Source organism: Penicillium daleae (assembly GCF_028827525.1).
Source record: "Penicillium daleae strain IBT 16125 chromosome Unknown utg000006l_segment0_segment0, whole genome shotgun sequence".
Classification (NCBI taxonomy): domain Eukaryota; kingdom Fungi; phylum Ascomycota; class Eurotiomycetes; order Eurotiales; family Aspergillaceae; genus Penicillium; species Penicillium daleae.
In genome coordinates, this window is record NW_026623154.1 from 3,585,520 (window position 1) to 3,599,647 (window position 14,128).

A 14,128-nucleotide genomic window follows, 5' to 3' on the forward strand; every position below is an offset into this window, starting at 1 on the left:
ATTCGGGCTGCACCATCACATGTCCATGAATCGGAGGTAGATATGCAAACCAAGCATACCATACACGTGTTATAATACAATGCATACCTTGGCCACATAGCAGTGGATTACACCCAATTCAGGTTGGCGTCCACCATGTAACCCGATTGATATCACGCATAACCGTCTGTCGGTTGAGTGCAGCCATGTAGGATACCGCATATATGAATTGTTTAGACTACTGGAGAAGAATGGCATAGGGTGCTCTTGGCAAATAGTGCTAGACACCGTAAAGATTCATTTGCTATCAAGCTCTTGCTTCTGATATCTGTACCACTCGAGGGTAAATCCAAGCTGCTCCGGCTTTTCCGAAGAAAGCATGTGAAGAAGACCACGCTTCTTCAGGTCCTCACAAAAAGCTTTTTTCGAAAGGAATTCATCTGCTGAGCAACTCGTGTCACGGTCATCAGTATCTCCCCCACTGGTTAATGCTTGGATGGCTGCCTCGTTAACAGATGTTGTTTCGTTGTCAGTGTTGCTCGCGGTATCTCTCTCGGGGACAACCGTCTTCATCTCAGTAGCCAATTCGGCAACTGTTGCATACTTGTTGTGCCAGCATTTGCTGATAATGTTGTCAATCATCGAATCACCATCCAAGTTCGGAAACTGTTTGTTCTGTAGCAAGTCGACAACCTTGGGTCCGTGATCACGAGGATTGTCACCGAGAGATTGGTTTCCATAAACTTCAAAGCCGTAGTTGATGAGGTAGAATATGGAACCAAGGGCAAATTGTTCAGTTCGAGGTCCGAGACAGCCGGAAGATCCTGGGGGTCCTTGGTCTGCCTCATCGGCGTTGAGTATTCTTCCATAAGGGGCCGTGCAGGTTTCGAAATCCGTCCCGAGTTCTGCTGTGTTATCAAAGTCCGATAGTTTCAATCGATCACGATCAAGTAAAATGTTTTCGGGCCGAAGGTCACCGTGAGCGAGGTTGAGCGATTCAAGGAAAGCGACGGCTTGAGCGAGGTTGTTCATCCACTCCTTTCGGAGTATGAGAGGTTCCAGTTTCTCCACCTTGGTGACTATGAATGTCTCTTGGTTGCGAGTATGATTGCATTGGATTCGGTAACTGAGGGAAACATCTAATGTTGTTGTCAGTTAATATCACTGTCACAACTGGATAAGGGTCGCACCTCGCATGTATTCAAGGAAAATACCGTTATCGGTATAATAGAAACACTGGACGATGAAAGGACAGGGTGGCTGCTGCGAAAGAATTTCGTAGACCTTGAGTTCTTTCTTAAATTGGTCTCTTTCCTCCTCGCCCGATTCCGGCACCTTGACCACGATGGAAGGATGGACCTCATACACAAAGGAGATGCCTCCTCCCCAAATCCAGTGCACGCCTGGAAACTTCTGCTGAATAGTTGTCATATTGAAGAGGATCTGCAGAATGGTCTGTTGCTAAAAGTACGAGGGAGGTGAAATAAGAGACGAAGGGAAGGTAGGAGGGGAGGAGAGGAGATGAGGCTGGTTAGCGAGATAGTGAAGTCAACCAAAACATGTGAGGGAGGTGAGGAAAGAGAAGAGAAGAAAGGATGGTGGATGGATGGTGGCGTGGAAATGGGGGAAGCGGAGGCTGGTCATCGAGATGGTGGGAGTAAACAATAGAAACAATGGAAACAGAGGAACGATGGAAACAATGAAAACCCACCCTCGATGCTTGGTGGTTAAGGCCTTTGCCACACTCCTATTTTGACCCTTTTGAAGCCCTGTCCCACTTTCCATTCTTTTGCACCCATACACCGTTGGCGGTACAATCAGGGCAGGGGTTTCTCTTGATCGTCTTGGCCAGATGTGCGATATTCTTGATGATACCGCATTTTTTGCACCCATTCCACTCCGTGATAATGCCGAGTGAATCGATTCTGCATCCGCATCGATGCTCAATCGTTGTAATCGCCTGCTGACACATGTTTGTCTGGACATAAGGTTGTTCGAGTCAGTTTCAGCGGTTTTTGCCCAGGCGCAGTACTCACATGCTGTCTTGTTTTGTGGAAGGTGGAGAGATTCTGGAGGTTGAATTCTCAGGATAGGTGGGTGATGAGAATGAAGTTGTGAGAGTGAGGTGTGAGGAAGAGTGTTGACATTCGAATTTCCTTCAGATCCAAACAGGCAAGTACACATCTCTCGAGTATAGAGTCGATCCTCTCCGGGCAGGCCCCACCCGCGATCGCACCTGCCAAAGATAGCGGCTCCACCTCCGCCGATCCCCAGCCACCCGCTTAAGAGTGACCTACCAGCCCTCCAGATTTACTCTTTTTCTCCCGTCTCATTCCTTCGATCGCACAAACCAATCTTCCAGTCTTGAATCCATCCCAGTTCTAGAGAACTCTTCCTCTCAAACAACCTCGCAGCCTCTCACAACTCCAGCGCGACTTCTCCCGCGCTCATCTCCGAGCTGAACTGCCTCACCAACAACCACCAACAGCCAAACATCATCCCGCATTCCCATCACCACGATGGATCCTCTCCCTCTACCACGAGAAGTCGACCTGAACACGACGCCAATCACCGCCCCGGACCCTCTCACCTTCGAACCCCAAAACATCCTGCACGTCCACCTCGAAAAGCGCTACACCACCGTCTCCATCCCCTCCACCTACGGCCACCTCAACTCCGGCCCCCCACCAGGCACAGTCGCCGGCATCGTCCTCGGCAGCGTCGGTGGGGTCGTCCTAATCCTCTACCTAACCTTCCTCGCCCTCAACCCAGGCGGTCTCGCCCGGGGCAGTTCCTCCTCCATCGACGAGGAAGTCGTCGTGCGCAGTCGGCGCTCGCCCTCGCGCCGGAGCGAGATCATCGAGGTCGTCGAGGAGCGTGAGCGGGACCGCGATCGTCGTCGCGATAGTTATCGGCGGCCCGTGTCGGGGTCGCGGCGGAGTCGTATTGTGGTTGAGGAGTCGACGACGGGGACCTCGGTTACTGATGATTCCGGTGTGGTCGAGGTGATTGAGGAGGAGGAGTCTTCGGCTATGTCTTCGATCTCGCCGGCGCCGAGGAGGGGTGGGAGTGGGGGTCGGGGGTATCGAACGGTTGATCCGTTGGAATATGGGGGTGGGAGCTCGTATGATGGTGATAGTCATTATCGTTGATGAGTTCTTCGGCGCTTTTGAAGAGCTTTGGGGCACGGAGGTTCGATTGTTTTTGCATTGGGATACCCTTTTTCAATCTACGTTTAATGTCTTATGATTATGTTCTCGATGTGTCATGTTTTCTCATAGCCTCTTTGATCAATCTCATGGTTACATATCTCGTCTAACAACCAATGACTCGGATATTGTGAACGACCATAGACTTTTCCAAGAAAGAGTCAAGCGTAGTGTATTATAAGAATTGATTAGTGGGAGAGAAAAGTCAACAAGAGAAAGAAGGAATGACAAGTGTCACAGCCCCAAGGACCCAGTCTTCGACGCCGTGTCCAGTTTTAGCGCCGGTGATAACAGATAGAAAACCGGGAAATATATACGAGTGAAGACCAAAAAAAGGAACCACCCAAACCATTAAACGCAGGCAACAGAGAAACCAAAAAGGACGAAAAAGTCAAGACTGGAACGAGCTCTCAAGCTCCAGGACCAACTCTGGGAAAACGCCAACCAACAAAGCAGCACCTCACACTCGGAGCACATATCCCCAATTCTTGCACTCGACTCAAGAAACTCCAATGTAACACGGCACCTACCTCCGAAGGGCCACATGCACACAGAAAGCCGTCCAAACCTTCCGAGCGCCTCACAAGCCTGCCCGCAATGCCCGCAAGGCACAGCATAGTTCCTGTGATAACCTTATTTTCAGCCCGAAATTAGAAGAGAATATCCAAGCAGCAGCAGCACGCAAGCGCCGCCATAATACCAGCGCAGATACCGCCAGCATTGGAGCCACCGCCATGGCCGCGGTCACCAGCATAGTACCCCTGCTGCTGAGGCGGGTAGCCCTGCTGCTGAGGCGGGTATCCCTGCTGAGGCGGGTATCCCTGCTGCGGCGGGTAGTACATCTGGCCCTGGGGTTGCTGCTGGTAGTAACCCTGTTGTTGAGGGGGTCCGTAGCCCTGTTGCGGGGGATAGTAGCCCTGGCCACCTTGCTGGCCGCCACCCCCGTAGTAATCCTGAGAGGCACCGGCGCCTTGGGGTGGTGGGGAGCTGTAGCCGCCGTTGTCGTGGACTGGGGCTGGGTAGGAAGGGGGTGGGCTGGTCTGGAGGGGAGTGTTAGTGATGATGATGCTTTCCAAGGGTGGGAGGAAGGGATTGTTGGGTATGCGTTGGGATTGGGGATACGAGGGTGTACGGACAGGCTTGTTGTAAGACATTTAGGCACTTGCTAAATGCGGAGCCGCTAGAGAGTAGTTCGAGACGGGAGAGGCGGAGGGAGCGGGATGAGTCGTCGTTGGAGACGGTTGATGGGAGATTGAGTGTATAGTATATTGGGAGGTGGAGAAAGGAAGAGAAGATGGTTGTGCACAGGCAGAAGAAATTGCGCGGTGACAATCCGAGTAGCCAAGGGCTTGGAAGTGGACGGGCTTTTTGTCGAGAACGCGCGGATTGCCCGTTGCAGAAAGTGGACCGTGGCGCAGTTCCGGGGATCGGGCGGTTCGGCATCGGATGACTCAGCCAGCGGGCTGTGCTGGCCAGGCAGGAGTATACCTAAACAATTGAGATTGAATTATATCAATACTATAGGGATCCAACATGGATCGCAAGTATCAATTGATGGGTAACCAGATTGAAGAACGACTGGGCTTGTGTCATAATTATTTGTAGAGCAAAGAGAACACAAATCCCATGGCTTGAGATGGGAAAATCTCATTTCCTGACTTTTGATGATAGAGTAAAAAAACCAAGAGGACGCTGTCCATGGATGTAAACGCAAATTATAATGCACATCGAAGCAAAGTAACCCAAAGGGATCAAAAGAGCCAAAGGGATGAAAAGAGTAAAGTAAAGAAAATGCAAGACCGCGACACGAGTCTGCGGTACATGTATGTAGGGAAATGCAAAAAGACCAATTCTTCTAGCAATTCCTACGAAGGATCCCTTATTCCTTGTCCTCAAGGGAAGCCTTCTTCAGCTCCTCCGCCGCATCAGCAGCAGCGTCCTTCTCCTGAGCCAGCTCGGCCTCGGCAGTGGGGAGACCGTTCGCCTGAGCGGGCTTCTTTGCAGCGTCGGTGCTGCGGCCGTTGGTCTCGGTGGCGGTAGCCTCTTCCTCCTCGAGGCGGGCAATCTCCTCCTTGGCCTTTTGGATGTTCTGTGCGTAGATTGGTTAGTGGGGGAGGATCACTTGATATCGTATGCAGAGAGGGGAAACTCACCTCCTCAGTCTTGCTCGCCTGGTTCTTCTTCCACTCAGTAATCTTGGCGGCCAACTTCTCAACAGCGGCAGGGACATCGGACTGGTTCATGGGAGGGTCGATCTTGACCTTGGCAAAGTCCTCAATGATACCGACATTCATGTTGAACTTGCTTGCCTCGGCGCCCGCGGCACCACCCTTCTTGCCCTTCTTGCCCTTCTTACCGGCAGAGCCGACGAAGTAATCCTCAACATCGTCCTTGCGAACCACCTTCATGCCCTTGAGACCGGAGTCATCAACGGTACGGCCAACGTTGGCACGGAAGTTGCTGCCCTCATCCTTCTTGTCGTCAAGACCAAGAGCGGAGAAGTCATAGGCGGGGTCGAAGTGGCGGATGAGACCCTGGGCAGTAAGAATCTCGTCGGTGTAGGCGAGCTGAGAAGCCTCCTCGAGCTTCTTGTCGGCGACCTTCTTGCGCTTCTCGCGCTCAAAGGCATCGCGCTCAGCCTTTTGGCGCTCACGGCGAACGCGCCAGGCCTCGTCCTCGTACTCCTTGTAGGCACGGCGAGCCTTGAAGTAGTTGTCCTTGATCTCGCGGATAGCGGCGTACTTCTGCTGCTGGTCGTTGCGCAGCTTGGTGCGCTCGTCACGCAGGGAGTTCAGGTTCTTGTAAACACCGTCCTGCTCGGCCTTGATCGCATCCAGCTCCTTTTGGATCTCGGAGTACTTGTCGCTCAGGGCCTTGGCCTCGGGGTTATCCAGGGTCTTCTTGAGTTCCGCAATTTGGGCCTTGATATCATTGATGCCCTTCTGGGCCTCTTCGAGACCAGCGAAACCCTTGCGCTGCTTGCGGTAGTTGGAAATGTCCGAGAGAGCCTTGCGCTCATCGACCAATCGCAGGGTACCGGAATCGACCTGCTTCTCGAGGCGGGCGATCTCCCGGTCGATCTCCTCCACGTTCTTGAAAGGCATCTTGCCGCGCGAGTTGTTCTGCTCCGCAATGCGGGCCTTGAGGGTGGACTCGAGGGCATTGATCTTCTCGAGGGTGCTGGAGCGGGAGGACTTGAAGCCCGACTGCTTCTGGCGGATCGAAGAGAGTTCGGCGCGAAGTTCCTGTTGCTTCTTGGCCACGGGAGAGTCCTGGTTGTTGGGCTTGGCGTTGTCCAACTTGGCCTTAATTTGGTTCTGGATTTTTGCGCGCGTTAGCGACTAGGCTCGGGAAGGGCAGTGTGACATGTGGGCACACGAGTGAGATATGACCCCCCGCCATTGGAATTCCTCAACGGAGAACGCAACACTCCATCAATTCCTAATTGAGGGCACCAAGAAGACAGAAAGTCCAATTCAAGAGTAAATTCAAACATACCAATTTCTCCTGAGCAGCAGTGTGCTCCTTCTCGGCCTGGGCCAGGCTGGCCTTGTAGGCCTCCTCATCAGGCTTGGTGGGCTTAACCCGGGGCTCCGCAGGGGCAGGAGCAGCCATTGTGAGAATGGGGACAGAGGGAGTTGAGAGGAAAAGAGAATTGAAGAGTTTCCTCGGATGAAAAGGAATGGAAAGAGGAAAAGAGGAAAGAGAGTTGCCCACGAGGGGAAAGGGGAAACGGTTTGGAATAATTAAAACGGGCCTCCGGTTCGGTCAGTTTCTCCGCTTTACTAAACTGCCTCGCCTGGCAGAAAGTTCCCGCCGATTTTTCGATCCTGCACCTTATCTTTCACGACACCTTCCTGCGCGCCAACTTTTTTGTGCCGCGTTGCGCCTGCGCTTTTCCTCGGCTCCCTTTCACAGCTCCATACGTTAGTCGAATAATACAGCGACCATGGATGGGGATATTCCCGTCACGAGTACCGATGCCAGCCGGGAGATGAGCCGGCTTTGGCGCACCTGGAAGACCGTCCATGAAATGCTTGCAGACCGAGTACGCTCCCCTTTTCTTCTCACTCGGACCTTGGCTATCACTCAAGGTCCTTCACTTCTATATACGCATGAGCCTGAAACTGACCATGGTCTGCGCTCGGAAACAGGGCTACGAGGTGTCAGAAGAAGAGCTGAAGGTCTCTCTCGAAGAGTTCGCGCGGAAATATGCAGACCCTATGGGATACCCCGAGTATGCAACCCCTCCTCGAAGTTGCTTCTGTCCTACAAAGACGTGGAATAGCGATATCGATATCCTCTCCGTCAAGTCCTGAGACTCAATGCCCACTAACACGTCATTTCCTCCATCGCAGCCGGAAAAAGATGACAATCCAAGCACGCCCCACCGAGGAGATGAAGATGAAATACACTGCGCTGCCGAGCAAATCCAACCCGAACCCCCAGCCCGACTGCGGCACTATCTACGTCGAGTTCTGCCCCGAAGCCTCAGGACTCGGTGCCAAGCAAGTGCGCAGTTTCAACCACGCCGTTGCCGAGAACAACTTCCACACCGGCGTCTTCATCACTCAGGTTCCGCTATCGCCCACTGCCGTGCGCATGCTCAACATCAACCCCGGCCGCATCGGCGAGACCTTCCAGGAACAGGATCTGCTCGTCAACATCACCCGCCATGAGCTGGTCCCCAAGCACGTCCTGCTCAGCCCGGAGGAGAAGGCCAAGCTGTTGCAGCGCTACCGTCTGAAGGAGTCGCAGCTGCCCCGTATGCAAGTCTCGGATCCTGTCGCGCGGTACTTGGGTCTGCGCCGTGGTCAGGTTGTGAAAATTATTCGCAAGAGCGAGACTGCCGGTCGCTATGCTAGCTACCGGTGGGTGATCTAAAGTGGATATCTCCCCGACGAGCTCGATCCCGGCTTTTTCTATTTGTTCTTTGATCTCTCCTCCTTTCTCTGGGAAGGATATAAAACCCAATTGCTGGGTTTGAAGAGGAGGCGAGAACCCATACCCCAACACGCATCAAGTCCTCTCCAATCCGGCTTCTTTCTGCTGCTACCACATCCATCCCGTCGCTCCGCTCTATCCCTTTTCCTCAAGCTTTGAATGCCTCCAAAAAAGAAAGGGAAATCGACGGCTGCGCCAGACGATACCAGACGGGTGTTGGACACGGAGTTTTATTTGCACCACACACAAACACAAAAAAAGTTAGTCCCCTTATATTACGGGCAGCATGGCGTACCGGCGAAGTTTCTCCTTCATCCACGGGGGGCGGGGGCTGAATTGATATTTCGATTTGTGATTTGTGCTTTCTACATAGTAATGTCCACTGTGCCATTTTGCTTCAGGCTAGATGAATACACTGGATGTCTACACAGGATATACGAGTAAAGTATGATTCATATCTTCATGTTATAGATGATATACACAACCAGAAAACAATTCCATATGGGGTTTTGTTTTACATAGCCTCTCCTCGCCAGTCTCCCTCCAGGAGCGAGAGCCAAAAAAAAAAGACAAAACCACCAACGCCAACGCTAATTCCGCCGTCACTAAGACTGGCGAACACAAATGCTTCAAGAACCAATAAACAAGGTTGGGGGGGTATGAACATGAACATGAACATGAATATGAACAAGAGGTATAAGAAGACCGTAATCCAGAGTCAAAGTCACAAGAAAGAGAAACAAGAAACAAGAAAAAAATCCAACTCCACCTGTCCCAATTCCATTCCAACATAAATTCAAAAGAAAGAGAATTACATCGAATCAAATCATATCACATGTTAATATTAGGGTCGGTGAGATTGTCGCGAAAGCAGGCCTCCTACGTCTTGGAGTTCGACGTCTACGTCGAGGGAGACGTCGGGGGAGGCTCGGTAGGGTGGGAGGAGGTGAGAGAGTTGTCCCGCTGTAGGGGATGTGTTTATGGAAGGTGGTGAGGAGAAGCGTGGTTGGGGTTGTGGTTGATGTTGGGGCGGAGCGGATGCAGTGATGCGAGGGGCGAGGACGCCGAGATCTTCGAGAAAGGCTCTGCTGCCGCGGCGTTGACGTTGAAGTTCGATAGGTGGAGAAGTAATAGTCGTTGTTGTTGAGGGGACCATTGTATGGCGAGAAAGGAGGGTGGGTCGTGTTGGTGGTGGTTCGTCTCGGTTTAGTAGACCGCCGACATCGAAGAAGGATACGCGGCGGGAGAGAGGCATTGAGTTTGATGGGGGTATATCGCCGGGTGATTGGCTAGTTGGGAGATACTCGCGTGGACTGACTTTGATGTCGAGGCTGTCGGAAATTGAGACGCGGTCTTCGTCTGAGGTGTGGCTTTGGTTGAAGGACCACGATGGATCGAGGGAGCCGGTGCGGGCGACCATGAGAGGTACCTGGGGAGCTGGGATGGGGAGGGTAGTGCCAGGCGCCGAGGAGTAGAGCTTAGGGTCGAGCCGGATGCCCAGGTCACCGGCGAGGTCAGAGTCACTGCCCCATTGATGGTGCATAACCGTGTTGCGGCGCACATAGCTGTTATCCTTGCTTTCGGTGACGGAGGCTGAGCCCTGCGCGCGCTTGTACTTGAGTTTCTTGACACCGCGATCACGGACAAAGGAGCCGATCACGACGAGGTTCGAAACAGCCGTCGCGGCAAGGATCTCCAATGAAGCGACGAGGGAGCGGTAGGGCTGTGCGCCTCGGCGATCGATCACGGATGGTACACGGTAACAGGTGATGGCGACCAGGATGAGCGAGAGACAGAAGAGGACGACGAGGGCGAACTTTCGTTTTATGGGCATCTGAGCCATCAAGATGATAGGCACCGGAAAGGCAACGAGCAAAAGATCGGTGATGACGTCGCAAGCTCCCATCGTAATGAGCTGTGCATATCCGCTCCGACAACTAGGTCCTGGATCCGGTACAACCTGCCAGTAATGGCCTATGGGCTGGCATTCAGCCAGGGTCGCGATGACGACGGCGACGAGCGTAGAGGCCAGGAAGAAATGGACAAAGCGTAGGAACATAGCCACTGACTTGCGCCAGACCATGCCAGTAACTCGTTTCAGGAACTCGCAGACGGTAAGCTTGGCTGTCCAGATACTGTATTTAGAAGAAGAAGATAAGAGTAAGTAAAAACCCAGCTCCGATGTAGAGAGTCACACAAGGTTGGAATTCGGGCCAGTCTTACAAGATGGCATAGAAGATGCGCGCAGCCAGGACCAGTTTACTTCCGATGACTCGTTTGTCGATTTGGTCCTGCGTCAACCCGGCCGTTTGAGTATTGTTGGTCCCGAAGACGAGCACAAAGTGAACCAGCACCATGCGAATAGTGAGCGGGATGACGCTGAGCATGACGACCTTGTCCTCGGGGAAGAATCGCTCGATTCGGACGTAACGACCGCATAACCGGACGATGATGATAGCCAGCGAGAAGCCCGTAGCCCACCAGCTCATCATCAGGGTCGGGTTGATGTCATTTCGAGACTGAAAGTCCGGCGGTACATCCGGGTACAGGCCTCGGCTGGCCAGCGAGGCCGTTTCCATTGATCCCACGGTGAACCACCTCCGAAGAGGGGTCTATATATCGTGGAGTTGTTATTCAGTCCCAGAAGATCGATGGAATGGATGGGGCGACAAGCGTATCTATTACATGTCGCACGTGAGGGAAGCGGAACCTGTTCGCTGGTGAAAGTGTGGGGAGGGAGGAGCTGCGCTGGACAGTGTCCACTAGGGGCCGATCGGGGGGCAGCCACTAGTTAGACGATCGCCACCAGGAAAGAAGAATACGCGGGACGTGCAAAGGAAGCGACAGAGAAAGCCTCGTCGAAGCTGGTAGGGAAAACAAAGAGATGCGGTCGTTTCAGGTCTGTTGGTCCAAGAGGGGAGAGAGAACAAAAAAGAACGCATTCGGTGAGTCCCGGAGGCTACTGAAGTAAATATGAGCCACGGTCTGGTTGAGGGGGACGAGACAGACATGGGTCCGAAAGTCAGAACAAGGCCAAGGACGATGATAACACGAGGACCAGTGACAGCCAACCCGCTAATCGGGCGAGTGTCCACTGCCAGCGATGATGAGGAGTGTGCCAAGGTGACGATTTGCGAAATGGGCTCTTGGTCCACTCAGCGTCAGCACTGCATGAGCGGTCGCTTATGTTGTTGATGATAATGATGATGATGATTGTCCAGTATCGCGTTGTCGATTGTCGTTGGACTCGACTCGCTCAAGTCGAATCCATATCACACATGCTGACGGGCTTCCCAGCCACTCAGAACCGCGGTCTATCCAGTAACCAGTTAGAGCAGTGGTCCAGTCATGGTCCAGTCGTGGTCCACTGGTCCGCCCCCCCTTCTCCTCGATCTGCGGTGTAGGAGGGTTCAACGGGCCACCGGAGTCCGGGAGCTTTGGCTTTCGCTTGCGGGGGAATCAGGAGAAAATGGAGACAAGGCGAATCAGGCGTTGTCTGGGCACAAAAGTCTATGTGGACGAGGGTGAAATCACTGAACCTGAGACCGCCTTCTGGTTGCCCTGAAAGCTCGATTGGTATCACTTGCAGGGTGCTCCAAGTCTCTCGTGTTGGGAGATACGGGCCAAGAAGAATGGCTTCGTCAAACGGGAAATTCTTATCGACGGGTACTTTTCCCACGTGGACTATTCCCCGAAGGAGAGCACGGGACTGCTGTACTGCTGCACTGCTGCACTACCTACAGTACGGAGGACTACCGGCATAATGCCATTATAGACTGGCCCAGATAAGAACCCATTCTAACGACAAGTATCTTGTTCTTCTCAGGAGTGGATATGGACTCCTGGATACAAAGGGACTAGTACTATCTAAAGTTCAGAAGCCACAGTCGATGATGATAGCCATCGAACAAATGATACCACCATGCAAGGACTCTGCAGTTATACGACTGCCTGGGCAAGTGTCAACCCTTCATAGTACTAAACTTAACTTAGTACTGTCAGAGTGCCACGGGCAACGCGCTAAGAGCTAAAAGGGCCGCCAAAAGTGGAGCTGCGCACGCCACGCGACGGATCATCAAATGGCCGCGCCAGATAAGCCCCAGTTCCTCCTATCATCGTGAGGCTGACTACTGTATCAGCTTTACGCGAGTAGGAAGCGAGACACGGTGTGATCCAGCCAATGGATCAAACTCTACTCCGTATACTCGCATTGCATCCAAAGGATGCGATCCTGAATGAGATCTCTCGAGATTTCATACAGGTGTCCTCCGAGAAATCTAGTTCAAACCAGCCGAGATAGAGATCCTATACATGCTATCTATCTATTCCCCCCACTCTGGCAAGGTAAAACTACAGATGGAGTAGAAAGTAGCGAGCACTCATCTCCGTTTTGTTTTTTCCACACGGAGATATTTCCAAATACTCTCCTATACGTCCTAGTAACTCCGTAGTATAACCTGTACCACTGTAACACGTTGTCTATCCTCTAACCAACCACCGCGGCCGCGGCATCCTCCCGTTGCTCCTCGTCCCGAACCGACTGGATGCCGACGCCGGTACGCACTGCCCCCAGCACCACTCGTAGCTCCTGCAGGAACTTGGTGACCTCGGCCTCAGTCCCGACCGTGATGCGTAAGCAGCCCTCACACCCATACTCCTTGCCCCGGAACCGCACCACCACTCCACGCTTCTCAGCCATCGCCTCGTACGCCGCCAGCGCGGTGACATTGCTCGGCCGCCCTTCACCATCGAGCATCTCCACCAGCAAAAAGTTCGAGTCCTGGCCTCCCAGGAATCGGCCTACGCCGGGGATCTGCGGCAGCTCGCGGAGCAGCCGGTCACGCTGAGCGACAATCTTCTCCCGGTACTCGCGCATCACCGCCATGTTGGGGGCTGTCAGAGCAGCCGTGGCTAGCGCGCTTGTCGGGCTGGAAATGTTGTAGGGTGCCTTGAGGCTGTTTAGCAGCTGGGCAATCTCGGGGCTGGAGTATGCAACACCCAGCCGGATACCAGCCAGACCAAAGGCCTTGCTGAGAGTCTGCATCACTACGAGGTTGGGCCATTCGGTCACCCACTCGGCCAAACTGGCACCCTCGTGGGCAAAGTCGATATATGCCTCGTCTACAATGACCACGCCATTCCATGTCGGGTTCTCCAGGACCTTCTGGATATCCGCCTTGCGGATCAGGTTCGCCGTCGGGTTACCCGGTGAACAGATATACGCCAGCTTAATGGAGGGGTCCGCCGATAGGGCCTCGTTGACCTTATCTGGCTGCAGGTGAAACCCGTTGTTCACATCCAATGGCACCTTGACGATCTCCACATCATTGACCTGAGCGCTCACGCTGTACATGCCGTAAGTCGGCGGGCAGGTAAGGATCTTATCCTTGCCGGGGGTGCAGAAGCACCGCAGCAGTGCATCAATAGCCTCGTCCGATCCAACCCCGACAAACATATTCTCAGGTCGGAGGGTCTTTTGTGTGTGGTGGTGGGTATTGCGGAGGTTGCAGAACAACTGCTTGAGTTCGATCTGGTGACTATACCGGGTAATTGGCCGTCAGACAATGCTTTTCTTCTCTTCTTTCTCACAGCAGACCGTAATTGGCCACCCCTGGACGTAGATGGGAAAATACTAACGGATCGGGGTATCGGTTCAAGCCCAAGAAATCAATCTCGGGCTTAGATGCGTCCGTCGCATCACCAGTCTGCGACGCCTGCAATGCGCCCTCGTTGCTCAATGCCAATCCAGGACCGTAGGCATTCTCGTTGGCGTCGAGAAGCACGTTTGTCCCATCATCTTTGTAGTCACTGACTCATTAGCGCGGGATCGGGGCCGTTCATCGGAGGTGGGCGACCTACTCGCGGGCGCATCGGTAGGGCTGCAGCTGGAGGATATTGGGTCGAGCACATGTCTGCAGATTGAATGGTGATGACCTTTGAGCCATTGTGGGTGGTGTGCTGGGAACTTGGGGCTCGATGATGTCGAGGAGCAAAAG

General features: G+C 53.2%; 7 protein-coding genes across 7 annotated transcripts; 2 read left to right on the top strand and 5 right to left on the bottom strand.

Annotated features, from left to right (window-relative positions):
- Positions 1 to 276: 276 nt before the first annotated feature.
- Positions 277 to 1,410, bottom strand: N7458_006994 (uncharacterized protein; the record flags this gene model as incomplete). Its single annotated transcript, XM_056910376.1, has 2 exons — positions 277 to 1,118; positions 1,170 to 1,410. 2 exons carry the CDS (start codon positions 1,408 to 1,410, stop codon positions 277 to 279), a joined length of 1,083 nt encoding a protein of 360 aa, XP_056766080.1.
- Positions 1,411 to 2,498: 1,088 nt separating this feature from the next.
- On the top strand, positions 2,499 to 3,131 carry N7458_006995 (uncharacterized protein; the record flags this gene model as incomplete). The annotated part of the gene is made up of 1 exon (XM_056910377.1): positions 2,499 to 3,131. The coding sequence occupies one exon, from the start codon at positions 2,499 to 2,501 to the stop codon at positions 3,129 to 3,131; it is 633 nt and encodes a 210-aa protein (XP_056766081.1).
- Positions 3,132 to 3,838: 707 nt separating this feature from the next.
- Positions 3,839 to 4,342, bottom strand: N7458_006996 (uncharacterized protein; the record flags this gene model as incomplete). Its single annotated transcript, XM_056910378.1, has 1 exon — positions 3,839 to 4,342. One exon carries the CDS (start codon positions 4,340 to 4,342, stop codon positions 3,839 to 3,841), a length of 504 nt encoding a protein of 167 aa, XP_056766082.1.
- A 725-nt stretch (positions 4,343 to 5,067) lies between these two features.
- On the bottom strand, positions 5,068 to 6,803 carry bfr1 (putative nuclear segregation protein (Bfr1); the record flags this gene model as incomplete). The annotated part of the gene is made up of 3 exons (XM_056910379.1): positions 5,068 to 5,277; positions 5,342 to 6,505; positions 6,687 to 6,803. The coding sequence occupies 3 exons, from the start codon at positions 6,801 to 6,803 to the stop codon at positions 5,068 to 5,070; spliced, it is 1,491 nt and encodes a 496-aa protein (XP_056766083.1).
- Positions 6,804 to 7,113: 310 nt separating this feature from the next.
- Positions 7,114 to 8,072, top strand: N7458_006998 (DNA-directed RNA polymerase core subunit RPB5; the record flags this gene model as incomplete). Its single annotated transcript, XM_056910380.1, has 3 exons — positions 7,114 to 7,236; positions 7,343 to 7,425; positions 7,547 to 8,072. Exons 1-3 carry the CDS (start codon positions 7,138 to 7,140, stop codon positions 8,070 to 8,072), a joined length of 708 nt encoding a protein of 235 aa, XP_056766084.1. The 5' UTR covers positions 7,114 to 7,137.
- Positions 8,073 to 8,976: 904 nt separating this feature from the next.
- On the bottom strand, positions 8,977 to 10,711 carry N7458_006999 (putative integral membrane protein Pth11-like; the record flags this gene model as incomplete). Its single annotated transcript, XM_056910381.1, has 2 exons — positions 8,977 to 10,267; positions 10,356 to 10,711. 2 exons carry the CDS (start codon positions 10,709 to 10,711, stop codon positions 8,977 to 8,979), a joined length of 1,647 nt encoding a protein of 548 aa, XP_056766085.1.
- Positions 10,712 to 12,618: 1,907 nt separating this feature from the next.
- N7458_007000 (histidinol-phosphate transaminase) lies at positions 12,619 to 14,077 on the bottom strand (the record flags this gene model as incomplete). The annotated part of the gene is made up of 3 exons (XM_056910382.1): positions 12,619 to 13,669; positions 13,770 to 13,940; positions 13,992 to 14,077. The coding sequence occupies 3 exons, from the start codon at positions 14,075 to 14,077 to the stop codon at positions 12,619 to 12,621; spliced, it is 1,308 nt and encodes a 435-aa protein (XP_056766086.1).
- Positions 14,078 to 14,128: the final 51 nt, after the last annotated feature.